Raw genomic sequence first — 21,984 nt, forward strand, 5'->3', positions numbered from 1 at the left:
ACATTATTATGTATCAATAAAAAGTATTTTGCTCATTTCAATATTTGTTTTCTTTCTTTCTTTTTTTTTTTTTTTTTTGAGACGGAGTTTTGCTCTTGTTGCCCAGGCTGGCGTGCAATGGCACGATCTCGGCTTACCACAACCTCTGCCTCCTGGGTTCAAGCAATTATCTTGCCTCAGCCTCCAGAGTAGCTAGACTACAGGCATGCGCCACCATACCCAACTAATTTTGTATATTTAGTAGAGACGGGGTTTCTCCATGTTGCTGAGGCTGATCTCTAACTCCAAGCCTCAGGTGATCCACCTGCCTCGGCCTCCCAAAGGGCTGAGAATGTAGGCGTGAGCCACTGTGCCCAGACAATATCTGTTTTCTTACTGAATTTTAAAAATTATTTGGATATTCAGGATATTTCTTTTGTCAATTAGATGTTTCTTCTAGACTGATATGCATGTGTGTGTGTCTTGTCTTTTTATATTCCTAACAGTGTCTTTCATAGAGCAGATGTTTTAAATTCTTTTCTTTTATGTATCATGCTTTTGATGTCATTTTTAAAAAATTTATATGTGTGTGTGTATATATATATATATATATTTTTTTTGAGACAGAGTCTCACTCTGTCGCCCGGGCTGGAGTGCAGTGGCGCAGTCTCAGCTCACTGCAAGCTCCGCCTCCTGGGTTCACGCCATTCTCCTGCCTCAGCTTCCCCAGCAGCTGGGACTACAGGCGCCCGCCACCACGCCCGGCTAATTTTTTTGTATTTTTAGTAGAGGAGAGACAGGGTTTCATGTGTTAGCCGGGATGGTCTCCATCTCCTGACCTCGTGATCCACCCACCTCGGCCTCCCAAAGTGCTGGGATTACAGGCGTGAGCCACCGCGCCTGACCTTAATTAATATTTTTTAGAGGCAGGTTCTCACTTTGTGTCCAGGGTAGGGTACTGCGGCACAAACATGACTGACTACAGCCTCAACCTCCTGGGCTCAAGCAATCCTCCCATCTTAGCCTCCCAAGTTACTGGAGCTACAAATGTGTGCCACCACACCCCAGCTTGTTTTAAAATTTTTTTGTGGAAGTGGGGTCTTGCTCTGTTGCCCATGTTGGTCTTGAACTTCTGTCCTCAAGTGATGTTCCCACCTTGGCCTCCCAAAGTGCTAGGATTATAGGCGTGAGCCACCATGTCCAACCCTGGTATCATTTTTCTAAGAAAACTTTTAGGAAACCAAGGTCACAAAGATTTTTCTGCAAACTTCTTACACATATTTTGTAGTTTTAGTTTTTACATTTAGCTGTGTGATCCATTTTGAATTAATTTTTATATATAGTTTGAGGTGTTGGCTGAGGCTCATAGTTTTTTGCATATGGATATCCAGTTGTTTCAGTGCCATGTGTTCAAATGACTATCCTGTTTTTGTTGAATTACTTTTACAACTTTGTGGAAAATCAATTGATCATATATATGTGTGTCTATTTGTAGACTGTCTTCTCTTCCTATTTTCCAGTATGTTAATCCTTTTGTCAACATCTCACTGTTGATTATTGTAGCTTTCTATGAAGTCTTAATGTTAGATAGTGTGAATCCTCCAACTTTGTTTTTCTTTTCAAAATTGTCTTGGCAATTCTAGTTCCTTTGCCTTTCCATATAAATTTTAGAATCAGCTTGTCATTTTTGTAAAAAGATTGCTGGGGATTTGAATGGAATTGCATTGAATCTATAGAAGAATTTGGAGAGAACTGAAACCTTCACTAGATAAAGTCTTCCAATCCATGAACACATCCATATCTCTCCATTTGCTTAGGTTTTTAATTTCTTTAATCTGTAATTTATAGTTTTCAGCATAGTGTTTGCCTTTTAGGTGCTATTATAAAATGTACTGTTTTGTCCATTGCTTGTACAGTTGGTAACCTTATTTGAAGGTTTGAAGACACCTCATTTAATATATATTATTGAATCATTAACTTTGAACTTACACAGCCAATAGTGCTGTAACTCACGCCTGAATAAGCTTATCTAAAATACAGATTTTCTCCACAAGGCAGATCATAGCTTCCTTGTGCTTTGGTACACTAGGTAGCACTTGAGCACTGTGCCAGGGGACCATTTTAAACATCAAAATTACTGGGAAAAAAACAAAAAAAAGCACAAAAACATGGCACTAAGTAGAGCACTAAAAGGAGACTTGTTTATTGTATGAGACCTGAACTAAAAAGACACAGTATCACTTTGACCTCAGCTGGGAATGTGTATGTTGGATGACTCAAATTTTTCACTGCTCTGTACATGTTCATGAATGACCATGAGAGTGCAGTAAATAATTGATTTTGGGATTACAAATAAATTTTAGTGAGTGGGCAAATTAGGAATCTGTGAATGAAGATCAACTATATAAAAGTAAAATTGACTTTTGTGCTATATATTGGCCTTATATCCTGGATCTTGCTAACTCAGGTGATAGAGCTTTTTTGTTGATTCTTTGGCATTTTCTTCATCAATATTCATGTCATCGGCAAATAGGGGTACTTTTATTATTCCTTTTTTCTCTCTTTTTCTCTTTTTAAAATTGTAGTAAAAAGCACAGCAAATAAATTTACCCACTGGTCTGGTTGCAGTGATGTTTACAACCAATTATAGATTTCTTTGTTCCTTCTCCATTTCCACTGCCTTACTTGAGTAGCCTAAAAAAAAGAAAAAAAAAATACCCTCTTAACAAATTTTAAGTACATTTTATAGCATTGTTAATTATGTGCATATTGTTGTTCAATAGTTATCTAGAACTTTTTCACCTGGCATTACTGAAACTACCCATTTAGTGACAGCTCCCCATTTCTCCCTCCCCACAACACTTGATAACCACCATTCTGCTTTCTGTTTCTATGTGCTTGATTACTTTAGGTACCTCATATAAGTGGAATCATGCAGTATTTGTCCTTTTCTGATTGGCTTATTTTACTTAGCATAATGTCCTCAAGGTTAATTTATGCTGTGGCATATGATAGGATTTACTTCTTTTATAATACTGAACATTCCATGGTATGTATATGTTGTATTTTCTGTATCCATCTATCAGTGGACATTTCGGTTGTGTCTATATGCTTAATGTTAGCAATGCTGCAATGAATGTGGATTGTGCAGGTATCTCTTCAAGATCCTGTTTTCAGTTCATTTGGATATACACCTAGAAGTGGGATCATATGGTAGTTCTAGTTTTAATTTTTTGAGGAAGCTCTATACTGTTTTCCATAGTAGCTTCACCATTTTACAGTCGTACTAACAGTGCATAGGGGTTTCAGTTTTCCCACATCCTCTCCAATACTTGTTATTTTCTTGTTTTTTGATATTGGCAATTCTAACAGGTATGAGGGTGAGATCTCATTGTGGTTTTGATTTTTATTTCTTTTATGATTAGTGATGTTGAGCATCTTTTCATATGCTTGTTGACCATTGTATATCTTTTTTTTTTTTTAAGATAGGGTCTTGCTTTGTTGCCCAGACTGGGGTGCAGTCGCACGCTTATGGCTCACTGCAGCCTTGACCTCAAGCAGTCCTCTCACCTCAGCCTCATGAGTAGCTGGGACTACAGGCGTGCGCCACCATGCCCAGCTAATTTTTGTATTTTTTCGTAGAGGTGGGATTTCACCATGTTGTCCAGGCTGGTCTTGAACTCTTGGGCTTCAGTGATCCACCTCCCTCTGCCCCCCAAAATGCTGGGATTACAAGTGTGAGCCACTGTTACCAGCTCATTGTATATCTTTGGAGAAATGTCTATGCAAGCTGTTTGCCCATTTTCAAATTGGATTATTTTTTGTTGTTAAAGTTGAGAAGTTCTTTACCTATTCTGGGTAATAACCCCTTATCTGATATGTGGTTTGCAAATATTTTCTCCCATTCCGTAGAATGTCTTTTTACTCTGTTGATTGTGTCGTTTGGTGCACACAAGTTTTTCAGTTTGATGCAGTCCCATTTGTCTATTTTTGCTTTTGTTACCTGTACTTTTGGTGTCATATCCAAGAAATCATAGCCCATTTCAATGTCATGAAGCTTTTTCCTTATGTTTTCTTCTAGGAGTTTTATAGTTTCAGGTGCTACCTTTGTACCTGTAATCGATTTTGAGTTAGTTTTTGTATATGGTGTGAGATAAAGTCCATCTTTAATCTTTTGCATGGGCATGTCCAGTTTTCTCAACACCATTTGCTGAAGAGAGAATCGTTTTTCCATTGTGGAGTCTTGGCACCATTATCAAAGATTATTTGACACGATACCTCCTGGGATCAAGTGATCCTCCCACCTCAGCCTCCCAAGTGACTGGGACCACCGGAAGGTGACACCACACCTGGCTGATTTTTGTATGTTTTGTGGAGACGGGGTTTTGTCATGTTGCCCTGGCTGGTCTTGAACTCCTGAGCTCAAGCGATCTGCCCACCTAGGCCTCCCTAGTGTTGTGATTACAGGCATAAGCCACCATGTCTAGCTCCCACATTTTTGTTATATTTTAGATCCAGCTTGTTAGGTCTTTTGATACTTTTCTTTATCCTTAATGTTTTGTATTTTGCCATATTACTGTGTATAAGTGTAGATTTTACTATTGATTAGCAGTAGAGAGTTTTTTCAACCTAGAAAATAATATCTTGGAAAAATTTCAACCATTATTTATTTATTTATTTTGAGATGAAGTCTCACTCTATCACCCAGGCTGGAGTGCAGTGGCGAGATCTCGGCTCATCACAGCCTTCGCCTCCCGGGTTCAAGCCATTCTCCTACCTCAGCCTCATGAGTAGCTGGGATTACAGGTGCGTGCCACCATGCCCAGCTAATTTTTGTATTTTGAGTAGAGACAGGGTTTCACCATGTTGGCTAGGGTGGTCTTAAACTCCTGACCTTGTGATTCACCTGCCTTGGCCTCCCAAAATGCTGGGATTACAGGCATGAGCCACCACGCCTGGCCTCAACCATTATTTTTTAAAAGAACATTTCCTTCACCTCTTCTATTTTTTCCTTCTGAAACTGCAATTATTTCACTATTGGAACCTATGTTCCCTATTTCTTAGTTCTTTTTTCCTCACTGTGTAATATCTTAATCTTTTCTTTATACTGTGTTCTAGGTAATTTCTAATACATAAGTTATCTCTTCATTTGTTGTTAGCCGGATATTTATCCCATCTATTGATTTTAATTTTAGAGACCATTTTCTATTTCCGAGATTTATAATAGATTCTTTTTATAAATGCCTGTGATCATTTAATTATCTTCTATTCTTCTTTTAGGATGTTAGTCCCACTTAAGTATATTTAGTATGCTCAAAGAGATAAAAAAAATTAAGATTCTTCATTTAAAAAACTGTCTTCAGGTGTAAATTCTATTTGCTGTGTCTGCTTATTGGTAGTAATTTTCCTAAAGTATATTATAATTTTGGTTTGTGGGCTCATGTTGGATTGTTTTTTCCTGTGTGTGTTTTACCCCTTTTGTGTGGCTTTGGAGTGTACTCCACCTGTCCCTCTGGCTGACATAGCTCTAGGTCAGCTGTTTCATTAGGAATTTAGGTTTTTACTTTGGGAATAGCCTAGTTCTGGACCACACTACATGTGTTATATGTGTTATGCAGGCCCAGTGTCTATTCTCAGGGTAGCTCTGTTCCTGCCACAGTTGGGTGGAACTTTTTTTGGCCCAGTTCCAGCAAGGAGTCTGTTTCTGGTCTTCTGTTCCATGCATGGCATGCTGGACTTCTGGAGCGTCACAGCTTTAGCTACACTGTTTTTAGTTAAAAGCCCTTTTCCTGGGGGCTGCATGGCTTGAGTGCCCACTTAACCACTCTAAATTTGTCAACCACGAAGATCTTACTTACACTCTTATTGAGTGTAGCTAAATATTTAAAGTTTTATCTAGTTTCTTGTCTTTCCTTCTAGAGGTACTTTATGTTTATATAAGTAATAATGTGCTTATTTTCCTTTGTATACAGAAGTTAGCATACTATATATCGTATTATATTAGTTCATTCTCGTTCTGCTATAAAGAAATACCCAAGACTGGGTAATTTATAAAGAAAAGAGATTTAAATTGGCTCATGGTTCTGCAGGCTGTATAGGAACCAGGCTGGGGAGGCCTCAGGAAACTTAAAATCATGGCAAAAGTGAAGGGGGAGCAGGCGCATCTTACGGGGCCAGAGCAGGGGGAGGGCAGAGAGGGAGAAGGTGCCACACGCTTTTTTTTTTTTTTTAAATCAGGCATTTAGAAACAAGAAAGCATACATTAATTACATAAAAATAGTTTTTGAATAACAGAGTAAGCATCATATTGTCATTAGCAACAACATAGGACATGGGGCGGGATGCAGGACTCTGGGTGGTTTTAAAGATAGAGGTGGGTGGGTTTTTCCCCCCCCTTTTTTTTTTTTGCAGGGCTCAGGGTGGTTTTAAAGGTAGAGGGCGGTTCCCACCCCCTCCCTTTTTTTTTGAGATGAAATTTTGCTCTTGTTGTCCAGGCTGGAGTGCAATGGCACAATCTCAGCTCACCACAACCTCTGCCTCACAGGTTCAGGCGATTCTCCTGCCTCAGCCTCCTGAGTGAGATTACAGGCATGCGCCACCACACCTGGCTAATTTTGTATTTTTAGTAGAGACAGGGTTTCTCCATGTTGATTAGGCTAGTCTCGAACTCCCAACCTCAGGTGATCCGTCTGCCTTGGCCTCCCAAAGTGCTGGGATTACAGGCATGGGCTACTGTGTTCGACCCTTTTTTTCCCTTAATTGGGGGGGGAAAAAAGTTATTTGTTATTCCTGACTTAAAGCAAGAACAAATGCCTCCCTGGACCCTGGTGGGCTGTGTAACAGGGAGGGTCAGGGAGGAATGAGAAGGGCTCTGCACCTACTGGGAGGATGGTGTCATATGGAAAACTGGCACAGGGGCTTCTTCTCCTCCTCTGTGCCACACACATTTTTGAACAACCAGATCTCAGGAGCACTCACTATCACGAGAGCAGCACGGAGGGGGAAATCCACCCCCATAATTCAGTCACCTCCCACCAGGTCCTACCTCCAACACTGGGGATTTGGGTGGGGCCACAGACCCAAACCATATCACCTATACTTTGCTTTTCTTAATAAGATAGGGAGTATTTTTTTTTTTTGAGAGACAGAATCTTGCTCTGTCTCCCAGGTGGAGTGCAGTGGTGCAGTCATAGCTCACTGTAGCTTCAACCTCTGGGCTCAAGCAATCCTCCCACTTCAGTCTCCCTAGTAGCTGGGACTACAGGCATGCACCACCATGCTCAGCTAATTTTAAAAAAAAAAAAAAAATTAAAGATGGGATCTTGCTTTGTTGCCCAGGCTGGTCTTGAACTCCTGGGCTCAAGTGATCTTCCCACCTTGGCCTCCCAGAGTGCTGAGTTTACAGGCGTGAGCTACCATGCCCAGCCAAGATAGGAAGTATTTCCATTTGGTAAATCAGAGGGCTGGCATGGAGATTTGGTTTCTTTGTTAAGGAGACCTGCTGATTTGACCTGCATAGTTTATCTTCATCACAATGGGTAGAGATTTTCCTACTTTTGAATTTTTACATTGTTTTTTACATATAGTTTAAAAAATGTTTATCCTCTCATTTTCTTTAATATAAAGATTAATCAGTTCTCTAATTGTGACCTTAACTTCCCCATGTCCTTTAAATTTTCATCATCCATTAAATTAAATTAATAATGTACCTACTGTTTATAGGTTCCTGAGAACTATGTGCTTCTATGTCTTCTTTTATGGGGTATTTAAAAAATATTAATGGTAACAAGCACTTACATACATTTACTATGTGTTAGCACAGAAGTATAGAACAAAAGAGGAGAAATTGTTTGGAGGCCGTGATAAGGAGTCTATGTCACTGAGAAATATGAAAAGATGTTCAACCACTAGTATTAGAATCAGCAATAAACTGAAGTTTTAGTTCTTCCATTTCTCATGCACGTGCTACATTTCTTTCAGCTGTTTTTGGGGATGCAATGTAAAATAGTTTTGTTACAGCAGTAGCTTGAGGTGAGCTGTGTTAGCATTTTCAGGGTTTAAACCCCTAAAATCTCAGGTAGGTATATATTATTTTCTTGAGAACCTACAAAAAAATCTCATTCCACTAATTTCAGAGCAGTGTAGGACTTATCCAATGTAGGAATTGGTTGTTCAGTCTAAAATAATGGCCGGGCACGGTGGCTCACACCTATAATCCCAGCACTTTGGGAGGCTGAGGCGGCCAGATCAATTGAGGTCAGGAGTTTGAGACCAGCCTGGCCAACATGGTGAAACCCTGTTTCTCCTAAAAATATAGAAATTAGCCAGGTGTGATGGCGCACACCTGTAGTCCCAGCTACTGGGGATGCTGAGGCAGGAGAATCGTTGAACCTGGGAGGCAGAGGTTGCAGTGAACCGAGATCGCGCCACTGCAGTCCACTCTGGGTGACAGAGCAATACTCTGTCTCAAAGAAATAATATAAAATAAAATAACAATAAGTATAGTTTTTAAGTGGCTGCTTTTTGTCAGTTGCTGTAGTAAGTACTATAAGTCTAATAGTATACATTTACTGAGTTCTTGCTATGTGCCAGGTGCTGCTTTTTCCATATTAATCTAATCTTAATAACAAGCCCGTGAGGAAAATCCTGTTATTCTTGTTTTACAAATAAGATAAGTAGGATATCGTGAAGTTGAGTAACTTGTTTAGAGTCACAGAGTTTATAAGAGTTTATAAGTCTAGCACCAGAGATGTATTCAACATCAAATATTATACCTCCTATCTTCTTTAATTTTCACAGTAAGCCTATGAGGTAAGTATATAGAAAAGGAAACAGAGAGAGTGTGTAACTGTCTCATGGTCACTTGTTTCTGATCCCCATGAACCATACCATCAAACTCTTGCACTTAAGAAAATAGTCCAGTTTTTATACAACTTCATCTTACAACTCTTACTGCTTCTTGTCTTATCTCCCAGGGCCATTTCTGAGCAGTAGAGGTTTCAAGTAATCCACTAACAACCAGTTCCAAATTCTGTGGTCAAATCCTGTGCTGCTGTTCCAAGTGGTAAGTTTTCTTATGGACATAGTAAAACTTTAATATATTCTATTCATAAGTATCTTCATCTGTAAAAGGAACAAAGTATACTTTTGTGAACACATGATTGATTAGGCTTTATTGTTTTGCTACTGCTTTATCATACTGAGAAAATCAGAAGTTAAATATTAATATATTTGCCTGGCACAACTTTTGAAAATATTTAGCCCAACAAATAAGATGCTTTACGTCTCTCAGCTCGGTCTACTGTTATTTGTTATAATTCTATCTTGGCCGGGCGCGGTGGCTCACTCCTGTAATCCCAGCACTTTGGGAGGCCGAGGCGGGTGGATCACGAGGTCGGGAGATCGAGACCATCCTGGCTAACACGGTGAAACCCCGTCTCTACTAAAAATGCAAAAAATTAGCCGGGCGTGGCGGTGGGCCCCTGTAGTCCCAGCTACTTGGGATGCTGAGGCAGGAGAATGGCGTGAACCCGGGAGGCGGAGCTTGCAGTGAGCCGAGATCACGCCACTGCACTCCAGCCTGGGCGACTGAGTGAGACTCCGTCTCAAAAAAAATAATAATAATAATAATTGTATCTTTAGACCACATATTCAAGTGCTAAATGGACAAACACAGTGGTATGTTTTAGTAGAGTTAAATTAGAACTATTATACATACATGAAGAACATTAGTGAACATTGTTTCTTAACTAAATTTTAAGTGATTACAATCTAATTATTAGATCAATTATAATATATTATACACTAGTCTCCCTTTCTCCTTGGTTTTGCTTTCCGTGGTTTCAGTTATTTGCAGTCAACCAAGGTCTGAAAATATTTAGTGGAAAATTCTAGAAATAATTCATAAGTTTTAAATTTAGTGCTGTTCCAAATAGTGTGATGAACTCATACCCTGGACTTCAATCATCCCTTTGTCCAGCATATCTATGCTGTTTATGTTACCCACCCTTTAGTCACTTAGTAGCTGGTTGGAAATCAGATTTAAAAAAATAGTGTATATTAAATTTGGTAATATTTAGAGTTCCAGACATCCACTGGGGGTATTGGAGCATATTCCCCACAGATAAAGGAGGCTACTGTAACTACTGTTTACTGAGTATCCTTCATAGGTCTGACATTATGCTTTACAAATATAATTTGTGTGATCCTGTTAACAGTCCTATAAGATAGATGGTAGTGTTGCCATTTTATATAGGAAAAAACTGGTTACAGAAGTTCAGAATTTTATATTAGGTCACATAACTTGTAACTTGACAGAGCCAGCTTTGAAACCTAGGTATAACTGTCTCAAACCTTTTGATTTTCTCATTATACCATCTGATTATGTGTAGTGTTTGAATTTTGACCACGTAAAAAGTAAAGATTTTTAAGATGCTGAAGAGTGAAAAATCTAAAGGGTGTGCCTGTCTGTACATTTTAGAGAATTACAGAAGCTGTATTCAAATATACTGAATTACCTAATTTTTTTGTTTGTTGTTTTCAGGTAATAGATGCATATTATTTCTTTTATTTAAAAGAAATGAATGTGACTAGTATTGCATTAAGAGCTGAAACCTGGCTTTTAGCTACATGGCATGTTAAAGTACCTCCGATGTGGCTGGAAGCTTGTATTAACTGGATTCAAGAAGAAAATAATAATGTTAACTTGAGTCAGGCCCAAATGAATAAACAAGTGTTTGAGCAGTGGCTCCTTACTGATCTGAGGGATTTGGAGCATCCTCTTTTACCTGATGGCATTTTAGAAATTCCAAAAGGAGAACTAAATGGATTTTATGCTCTGCAGATCAATTCCTTGGTTGATGTAAGTCAGCCTGCATATTGCCAGATACAGAAGTTGAGAGGAAAGAATACAACAAATGATCTAGTTACAGCTGAAACACAAGTAACCCCAAAACCTTGGGAAGCAAAGCCTTCACGAATGTTGATGCTGCAGCTAACTGATGGAATTGTACAAATACAGGGAATGGAATATCAGCCTATTCCAATTCTTCATAGTGATCTTCCTCCAGGTACAAAAATTTTGATTTTTGGAAATATATCTTTCCGTCTTGGTGTTCTCTTATTGAAACCAGAAAATGTGAAAGTATTAGGAGGTGAAGTAGATGCTCTTTTAGAAGAATATGCCCAAGAAAAAGTACTTGCAAGATTAATAGGGGAACCTGATCCTGTACTTTCAGTCATACCAAACAATTCTAACGAAAACATTCCCAGAGTTACAGATGTTCTAGATCCTGCATTAGGTCCTTCTGATGAAGAACTCTTGGCAAGTCTTAATGAAAACGATGAGCTTACAGCAAATAATGACACTTCCTCAGAAAGGTGTTTCACCATGGGTAGTTCCTCAAATACCATTCCCACAAGACAGTCAAGTTTTGAGCCAGAATTTGTTATTTCTCCAAGACCAAAAGAGGAACCATCAAACCTATCTATGCATTTCATGGATGGGGAATTAGATGACTTTTCATTGGAGGAGGCCTTGCTTTTAGAAGAAACTGTCCAGAAAGAACAGATGGAAACTAAAGAATTGCAGCCATTGACTTTTAACAGAAATGCCGATCGAAGTATAGAGAGATTTTCACATAATCCTAATACTATGAATACTTTTCCTTTGACTTGCAAAAATGGAAACAATAATTGGAGTGAAAAAAATGTATCTGAACAAATGACTAATGAAGACAAATCATTTGATTGTCCATCTGTTAGAGACCAAAACAGGAGTATTTTTTCAGTTGATCGTAATGTACCCTTAGCCCATGATTTTACAAATAAAGATAAGAACTTAGAGACAGATAATAAAATAAAACAAACCAGCAGTTCAGATGGACATTCCTTAAATAGTAAAATATTAGATAGAGAGGTGGTCAACTATGTACAGAAAAGGAGTTCACAACTTTCTAATGAAAATGATCATCATTTACAGACTTGTTCTTTAAGATTACCAGAGAATAGCATTAATTTTTCTATTGCCATGGATTTGTATTCTCCACCCTTTATCTATTTGTCTGTTCTACTGGCCAGCAAACCAAAGGAAGTTACAACAGTGAAAGTAAAAGCATTTATTGTAACCTTAACTGGAAATCTCTCAAGTTCTGGTGGCATTTGGAGTATAACTGCAAAGGTGTCTGATGGTACTGCATATCTAGATGTAGACTTCGTGGATGAAATACTGACTAGCCTGATAGGGTTCTCTGTACCAGAAATGAAACAGTTAAAAAAGGATCGTCTTCAATACCAAAAGTTCCTGGAAGGTTTGCAGAAATGTCAGAGAGATCTAATAGATTTGTGCTGTATAATGACTATTTCATTTAATCCTTCCTTGTCTAAAGCAATGGTACTGGCATTACAAAATGTTAATACGGAACACCTTGAGAATCTAAAGAAGCGGTTAAATAAATAAGTTAACTAAAACAGTATTAGGAACAATTAAAAACAACAAGGAAATATTTAGAATTTGTTCACAGTTTTACTTGTGAGACTTTGTGTAAAAAGGAAAGATGAAATTACATAACTTACTTCAGTTTAATTTTAAAGTGTTTAATCATGTTTGTTATATGTGGAGCTTTTTAACAGAAGTTAATCTTTTTTTTTTTTTTTTTTTTAAAGACAGGGTCTTGCTTTGTTGCCCAGGCTGGAGTGCAGTGGCATGATCATAGTTATTGCACTGACCTCCTGAGCTCAAGCAATCCTCCTGCCTTAGCCTCTTGAGTTGCTGGGACTCTAGGCATATACCACCATGCCCAGCTAATTTATTATAATTATTATTTTGTAGGGACAGAGTTTTGCTCTGTTGCCCAGATTGGTCTCAAACTCCTGGCCTCTCAATCCTCCTGTCTTGGCCTCCAAAGGTTAATTTTTTAAAAAGTAACTGTTAGATGGAGGAATATGGTGACCCACTATTGTTGAGAAATTTGTTTTCCACTTGTCACATAAGATGAATGCTGAAGTATCAATACTGGTGTTCAGTGGTGAGTCATATTGTTGAAAGTTAATAATTATAAAGAGGTAATTTTCCTTCTAATGTGTTGTCTATGGCCATACCAACCGGAACATGCCTGAGCTTGTCATAATATGTTGAGTACCCAAAAGATTTGTTTATATTGTTAATCTTAGGAAAAAATAAATAAAATCCAGTTAGATCAGAACATCAAACTTTCAGATGCAAATTGATTTACTGGTTTTTATTTTGCTGATTATAATATTTGGTATATTTAAGGTAATCTAGTTAATTAGATGCTATTTCATAGATTATATTGAATGATTTAAAACTTTATTTTCAAGGATAGTTTATTTTAAACGGCATATTGAAAACATCATTAACAAGATCCAGTAGGTAGGACATTTATTGGATTAAAATAAGGCATTTATCTATGTCTTTAGGTGTCATTGTTCCCTTTCTGAATTAGCTGTACATATAAGCCTTCCTTTGGTTTTAAGTGCTGATTTTTTTTATTTTTTAAGAGGGGCTGTTTACCATTCTTCCACTGTGCTGTTATAAAGTTGTATTTGAAAGGTAATGTCGTTTTTATTAATCTTTTGTCTTAAAATAATTTAAAGTGCTTTGAGTTTTAAAACATTAAACAAATCCTTAAATAACAAAATACATTGGTGTTTTATTTTATTGAAAATAATGTAACAGGAAATATCAGGAAGTAAGATAAATACATGTATGAAAATATGATAATAGAAGTAGAAGAGAAAGATTTTAAAAATATTTCCATTGTTATATCAGGGTTCAAAGCACCAGGACACAGATATTGCTGGTATGTGCCCTAGTAATAATCTTGTCTATATACTTGCATAGCTTTTTAATAAGTGATCTGAATGGGATAGCCTTATCTTTCATTATCTTTTCATTAAATGCTGTGCTCTTAGACTCTTTATCTCTGTGAATGGGGCTTGAAAATTGGGATTAGAACTTCTTTTCATATTGTCATTAAAGACTGGCTATCGTACTTTTTATCAATCTATGCTACTATATTGGTTCTTGGTGCGTTGATTCTGTTTCTAGTCTTCTCTGGCCTGGATTATTGCAGTGGTTTACTAATTGGTCTTTTATCTTATTTTACCCTCAAACCGTGCTCCATAATGTTACCAGAGTGATCTTTCGAAAATAAATGTCTTCTTGTTTTCTCTTCATTAACCTTTAATACCAGCCTCCTTCCACCCCATTACTTACAGGGTGAAGTCCAAACTCCTCACTGAGTATGTAAGGCCTTTCGTGATCTGGCCCCTGACTTCTTTTTTAGCCTATCTTGCCCCATTACTCTTTGCCCCTGAGTTTTAGGGGTACCAAGTTATTTGTAGTACACTAAACATGTGGAAGAATATACCTCTTACTTTCATACTCATGCTTATAGTGCCTCATCCCCCTGCCTTCCTAAATCATTTCCAATTCAGTTTAAGCTTTAGCTGCCTGTTACAGTGTTTCATGAATTCCCCTGCCCACTTGCATGCTCTCCTGTACATTATACAGACTAATATGTGTGTTTTTACTGTGCTTGTTTCTCTGTTATTCTATTGCTACCTTTTTGGTAGGATAAGTCTTACGGGGCTGTCCTGTGTGCATTGTAGGATATTTAGCAATATCTTTGGCCTCTGCCCACTGGATGTGAGCAGCATCCTTCCAGTTGTGATAACCAAAAATCTCTCCAGACATTGCCAGATATTCCCTGGAGCTGGAGATGCCCCTAGTTGAGAACCATTGTTCTGTTGGAATATAAGCTGCTTAACAGTATGGTTGAGGGGTTTACCTTGTTGCTCCAGTAAGCATTTCATCAAGCATATCATCAACAGATAATCTTCTGTTGCCTAATATCTTTTGTGATTTCCCGTCATCCATTCCAATAGCATGGTACTTAAAGCCCTGACACCTGTGCATACACAGCATGTCAAAGAACTGCCCTCTTTAGTGAAAGAATAGATTAGAAAAATCTGGCCTGTAGTAAAGAGTGACTATGAAAAAACTTGGATGACTTGGTTTAGATTCTGGTTGGGTAGGGGAAAAAATGTTCTTTTCCCTGAGAATTTGTAGCCGTAGGTCTGTGCTCATGTGGGGCTAACCAGACACTTAAAAGTTACCTGCACGATAATCTCCAGACTAATAACTGAACACAAACAAGAATGATCCTAAGAGTTCCTGGCAGTAGCAAATGGGAAGAAAAAAGCAAGCATAATCAGATGAGCTCTCTCTTTCTCTTGGGAGTGACTCTGCTTTCGGAGTACAGTTGTCCTTTGGTATCCATGGGGGATTGGTTTCAGAACCTTCCACGGATACCAACATCCAGATGCTCAAGTTTCTGATATAAAATGGTACCTTATTTGCATATAACCTATTCACATACTCCCATATACTTTAAATAATTTAATTTCTAGGTTACTTATAATTCTTTTTTTTTTTTTTGAGACAGGATCTTGTTCTGTCGCCCTGGCTGGAGTGCAGTGACACAATTACTGCTTACTTCAGCCTTGACCTCCTGGGCTCAAGTGATCCTCTTGCGTCAGCCTGCCGAGTAGCTGGGGCCACAGGTGTATGCCTCCATGCCCAGCTAATTACACTTTTTTTGTAGAGATAGTGTCTCGCCATGTTGGCCAGGCTGGTCTCCAACTCCTGTCCTCAAGCCATTGTCCTGCCTCTGCCTCCTAAAGTGCTTAATACAATGTAACTGCTAGGTAAATAGTTGTATTGTTTAGAGAATAATGACAAGGAAAAAAAGTCTGTACACGTTCAGTATAGATGCATTTTTATTTTGAATATTTCTGATCCATGGCTGGTTGAATCCATGGGTGTGAGGGTTGACCATGTATGTTTTTTGCTTGTTCATTCTTAAGTCTTACTGGTTGGCTCCCGCCCTTGGTCCAGTACTGCTTGTGACTTGGTGGGTTAGTCTACCCAATTCTGGAGTTAGTAGGCACCACATGAAGCTCTCAGACATTCAACTATTTTTAGACTTAAAAATAACAACGTAATATGCTTGAAAAAAGACAAGATTGAAAGTTTTAGTTAACTGGGAACTGAAAAACTAAATTGATTTTTTTTTTTTTTTTTTTTTTTGAGACAGGGTCTCACTTTTTCACCCAGGCCGGAGTGCAGTGGTGCAATTGTGGCTCACTGCAACCTCGACCTCCTGGGCTCAAGCGATCCTCCTACCATGGTCTCTGGGCAGCTGGGACTACAGGCATGTACCACCAGGCCCAGATAATTTTTTTGTGTTTTTAGTAGAGATGGGATTTTACCATTTCTACCTAGGCTGGTCTCAAACTCCTGAGCTCAAGCAATCCACCTACCTTGGCCTCCCAAAGTGCTGGGATTACAGTATGAGCCACTGTGCCTAGCCTAAATGGAAATTCTAACAACAAAAAAGCAAGAGCTGGAATTAAGAATTTGATGAGGCTGGGTGCGGTGGCTCGTGCCTGTAATCCCAGCACTTTGGGAGGCCAAGGCAGGCGGATCACCTGAAGTCGGGAGTTCAAGACCAGCCTGACCAACATGGAGAAATCCCATCTCTACTAAAAATACAAAATTAGCCAGGGGTGGTGGTGCATGCCTGTAATCCCAGCTACTCAGAAGGCTGAGGCAGGAGAATCACTTGAACTCAGGAGGTGGAGGTTGTGGTAAGCTGAGATCGTGCCATTGCACTCCAGCCTGGGTAACAAGAGCAAAACTCTGTTTCCCCCGCTAAAAAAATTTTTTTTTGATGAGTGAGTTTCAAACCAGATGAAACAAAGCTGAGGATAAATAGTGAAATGAGTTGGGTCAGAAGAAAAAAATTCTGAATGATACATACAGAGACAAAAGGATGGAAAAGAACCAGAAAGCAATGTAACAGAAGGGCTAACATTAAGCAACTGGAGTTCTAGAAAGAGCAAAGTAGAGAATATTTGGAGTTAATGCTTAAGAATTTCATAAAACCCATGAAGATCTTCAAGCTATAGATTTCGAAAGTTCTGCAAACCTCAGGCAAAATAAATTTTTAAAATACACATACAAATATTACTAATACAGTTGAAAAGTAAAGAAAAAATGTACAGCAGTGACAAAAATAAGATATATTACCTTCTAAGGACCAAAATATGACAACTGACTTCTCTATACAAACAATGGGAATCAGAAGATAATGGAATGACATTTTCAAAGTGATGACATAACTGCCAACCTGGAGTCTATAATAAGCAAAACTGTCCTTAAAAATAGGGTGCAATAGGAAAAATTAAGAACGTTTCCACCAGGTGCGCTGACTCACGCCTGTAATCCCAACACTTTGGGAGGCTGAGGCCCATGGATCACTTGAGGTCAGGAGTTTGCGACCCGCCTGGCCAACATGGTGAAACCGTGTCTCTACTAAAGATACAAAAATTAGTCGGATGTGGTGGTGTGCATGTGTAATCCCAGCTACTTGGGATACTCAGGAAGCTGAGGCAGGAGAAATGCTTGAACCTGGGAGGCAGAAGTTGCAGTTGACTGAGATCGTGTCACTATACTCAGCCTGGGCGACAGAGTGAGACTCTGTCTCAAAAAACAAAAAGCAAAAAAACCAAAACATTTCACATGAAAAATGAGAATTTCCCCCTAACAAATCCTGCACACACACAAAAATTGTCTTTAAGCAGAGGGAGAACATTATCAGATAGAAGCTTGGAGATGCAAGAAGGAATATGAATTAAGAGGGTAAATATATGAATTAAATGCATAGTGATTTTACTTTTTTTTTGGAGTCAGGGTTTTACTCTATCACTCAGGCTGGAGTACAGTGGAGATCATGTCTCACTGCAGCTTTGAACTCTTGGGTTCAAAAAATCCTCCTGCTTCAGCCTCCTTAGTAGGTGGGACTAGAGGTGCATAACACCATACCTAGCTAAGTTAAAAAAAAAAAAATTATAGAGACAAGGTCTTACTATATTGCCCAGGCTGATAATGAACTGGCCTTGAGTGATCCTTCTGCCTCAGCCTCCCAAGTTGCTGAGATTACAGGCATGAGTCACTGCACCCAGTATAAATGAATAGTGATTTTAAAACAGGCCGGGCTCAGTGGCTCACACCTGTAATCCTAGCACTTTGGGAAACCAAGGTGGGTGGATTGCTTGAGGCCAGGAGTTCCAGACCAGCCTGGCCAACATGGTGAAACCCTGTCTCTACTAAAATACAAAAATCAACTGGGTATGGTGGTGCATGCCAGTAATCCCAGCTACTTGGGAGGCTTGAGGCATGAGGATTGCTTGAACTCAGGAGGTGGAGGTTGCAGTGAGCCACACACCACTGCAGCCCAGCCTGGGTGACAGAGTGAGAATCTGAATTTAAAAAAGAAAAAGCACATAACTTGGGAGAGGGATAAATCAAGTTAAAATGTTTTAATGGCCTTGTTTTCTGAGAAAAGATTAAGCTATAGTTTTATATTAAACTTTTTTCTTTTTAAAAATTTTTATTTTTCATTTTCAACCCTGGCCTACAGATATATTAAGCTTGAATATTCAAAGTTGGTTTTATAATACTCAGGGTAACCACTCTAAAAGATTTTTAAGATCTTAAAATATTGCCACCAAGCTAATGGGACAAAAACATGATAATACAGAACAAATTGCACTCAACCCAAAGGAATGCAGGAAAGGAAATAACAAAGAAAGAGTGGCATATGGGGAAAAGCAATTGGTGAGGTGGTAAGTTTAAATCCAAATCTATTAGAAATTGCATTACATGTAAATAGGCTAAATCCTCTAATAAAAGAGAAGTAAGATAATAATACAGCCAAATTATAAGATGCATAAAATGCAAAGATAGAGAAAGATGAAAGGGAAAGGTTATAAAAAGATGTCTAAACACCAAAAGAAAGCTGCTGTGTCTATAGTAATATCAAACAGTAGAATTTCAGTCAAAAGACTTAGTAAAGAGAAGCAGTTGCTAATGATAAAAGGGCTAATTCACAAGGAAGGTTTAACAATTCTAGACTTACATAATTCAATAATAGCTTCTAAATTTACCAGAGAATTATAAGGAGAAATAAAAAATCCACAACCATAAAGGAAGATTACACACTCAATAAAAAATGTTGGCAGAGATACAGAAAATACAATTAAAGTTGACCTAGTCAACATTCATAGAAAACAAATGCATAGTTCTTTTTTTTTTTTTTTTTTCTGAGACAGAGTCTCACTCTGTTGCCCAGGCTAGAGTGCAATGGCACAATCTTGGCTCACTGCAACCTCTGCCTCCCAGGTTCAAGCGATTGTCCTGCCTCAGCCTCCTGAGTAGCTAGGATTACAGGTGCCTGCCACCACATCCAGCTAATTTTTGTATTTTTAGTGGAGATGGGGTTTCACCATTTTGGTCAGGCTGGTCTCAAATTCCTGACCCCAAGTGATCCACCCACCTCGGCCTTCCAAAGTGCTGGTATTACAGGCGTTAGCCACCGCACCCAGCCCTATAGTACACATTTTTAATATACATGTGGAACATTTACAAAAACTGACCATATGCTATACCGTAATACAAGTCTAAGTAAGATTCAAAAGATTATAACAATACAGAGTATATTCTCTGATCATAATTAAAGTAAGCCAGAGAAGAAATGGTTAGACATTTCATATATTTAATAGGTTGGTGCAAAAGTAATTGTGGTTTCAGACAATTTTAAATCATCATAACTAGGCTCAAACACATCTTTATTGATCAAAATAGGAACCACTACAATTAACACATTTTTGCCAACAAGAAATAAGTTTGTTTATTCCTGTAGCATAAAAATCTGTACTTCAGGATTCATCAAACTCTTGGAAAGCATTTTCTGCATCCTGCTGGAAGAGTGGAAGAGTTTTCCCTGCAAAAAGTTGTCGAGATGCTTGAAGAGGTGGTGGTCGGTTGGTGAGAGATCAGGTGAATATGGAGGATGAAGCAAAACTTTGTAGCCTAATTTGTTCAATTTTTGTAGCATTGGTTGTGCAATGTATGGTTGGGCGTTGTGGAGAATAATTGGACCCTTCCTGTTGACCATTGCTGGCTACAGGCATTGCAGTTTTTTGGTGCATCTCATTGATTTGCTGAGCATACTTCTCAGATGGAAGGGTTTTGCTGGGGTTCAGAAACTAGTGAATCAGACTGGCAGTAGGCCACCTAACAGTGTCCATGACCAGTTTTTGGTGCAACTTTGGCTTTGGGAAGTACTTTGGAGCTTCTTTGTCCAACCACTGAGCTGGTCATTACTGGTTCCTGTATAAAATCCACTTTTTGTGGTACATCACAACCCAATGGAGAAATGGTTTGTTGTTGTGTAGAATAAGAGAAGACACTTCAAAATTATGATTTTTAAAAAATTTTTGCTCAGTTCATGAGGTACCTACTGATCAAGTTTTTCACCTTTCCAATTTGCCTCAAATGCCAAATGACCGTAGAATGGTTGACGTTGAGTTATTTGGCAGCTTCTCACGTAGTTATAAGAGGATCGGCTTCCATGATTGCTCTCAATTGGTCGTTGTCAACTTCTGATGGCCGGCCACTATGCTTCTGATCTTTAAGGCTCTCATCTCCTTTGCGAAACTTCTTGAACCACCACTGCACTGTACATTCATTAGCAGTTCCAGGGCCAAATGTGTTGTTAATGTTGCAAGTTGTCTCTGGTGCTTTACAACCCATTTTGAACTCAGATAAGAAAATCACTCGAATTTGCTTTTTGTCTAACATCATTTCCATAGTTTAAAATCAACATAAACAGCAATTAATAAGTCATTAGCCAAAAAAAAAAAAAGGAAAAAGTGCCCATTAAAATGATATATAGCAGGCTGGGTGCGGTGGCTCAAGCCTGTAATCCCAGCACTTTGGGAGGCTGAGACGGGCGGATCACGAGGTCAGGAGATCGAGACCATCCTGGCTAACACGGTGAAACCCCGTCTCTACTAAAAAAATACAAAAAACTAGCCGGGCGTGGTGGCGGGCGCCTGTAGTCCCAGCTACTTGGGAGGCTGAGGCAGGAGAATGGTGTAAACCCGGGAGTTGGAGCTTACAGTGAGCTGAGATCTGGCCACTGCACTCCAGCCTGGGCAACAGAGCGAGACTCCATCTCAGAAAAATAAAATAAAATAAAATGATATATAACATAGCCACATTTATTTAAGATCTATTCCAGTATCAAATGGCAAATTCCAACAATGCAGAAACCACAATTATTTTTGCACCACATAATTAGAAACTATAAAACATACTCCAAAGGAACTTTGGGTTAACGAAAAAAACACAATGAAATTTAGAAAATATTTTAATTATAATAATAAAACATCAAAATTTGTGGAGTATCACTAAAGTTGTCCTTAGAGGGAACTTTGTATCTTAACATATTAGAAAACAATAAAGGGTAAACATCAATAAGCTGAGCATTTATCCCAGTAAGTTATAAAAACTGCAAATTAAGCACAAAGAAGAAAGGAAAACATAAAGAGCTGAAGTTATTTGAGACAGCTGGGTAACTACATGCAGAGGAATGAAGTTGAATTTATATCTCATACTATATACAAAAATAAGCTACAAATGGAATAAAGACCTAAATGTAAGAACTATAACTATAAAACTCTTTACAAGAAAATAGATGTGAATCTGTGACCATGGATGATGCAATGGTTTCTTAGGTATAACGTGTATAGCACAAGCAATCAAAGAAAAACAAATTAGAGATCATCAAAATTTTTAAAAATTGTGATCAAAGGGCATCAAGAAAATGAAATGACAATGCTCTCAGAATGGAAGACTATATTTGCAAATCATGTATATGATAAGGGATTTGTATCCAGAATAGAAAAAAGTCTACACCTCAGGAATAAAAAGACAAATAGGCCGGGCGCGGTGGCTTACGCCTGTAATCCCAGCACTGTGGGAGGCCGAGGCGGGCGGATCACGAAGTCAGGAGATGGAGACCATCCTGGCTAACACGGTGAAACCCCGTCTCTACTAAAAATACGAAAAATTAG

General features: G+C 38.5%; 1 protein-coding gene across 7 annotated transcripts in view; it reads left to right on the top strand.

Moving 5' to 3' along the window:
* The window catches only part of RMI1 (RecQ mediated genome instability 1), a 24,298-nt gene extending 10,661 nt beyond the window's left edge, over positions 1 to 13,637 (top strand). For 5 of the 7 annotated variants that reach the window (XM_025360438.1, XM_025360434.1, XM_025360436.1 and 2 more), the window contains 2 exons: positions 8,955 to 9,043; positions 10,523 to 13,637. In XM_025360438.1, the coding sequence (XP_025216223.1) occupies positions 10,559 to 12,436 (1,878 nt within the window). In that variant the 5' untranslated portion in view covers positions 8,955 to 9,043; positions 10,523 to 10,558 and the 3' untranslated portion in view covers positions 12,437 to 13,637. The remainder of the gene's footprint in view (positions 1 to 8,954; positions 9,044 to 10,522) is intronic. The other 2 variants (XM_025360440.1, XM_025360439.1) reach the window with 1 other exon arrangement.
* The last annotated feature ends 8,347 nt before the right edge of the window (positions 13,638 to 21,984 follow it).

Source organism: Theropithecus gelada, chromosome 15 (assembly GCF_003255815.1).
Source record: "Theropithecus gelada isolate Dixy chromosome 15, Tgel_1.0, whole genome shotgun sequence".
Lineage (NCBI taxonomy): Eukaryota > Metazoa > Chordata > Mammalia > Primates > Cercopithecidae > Theropithecus > Theropithecus gelada.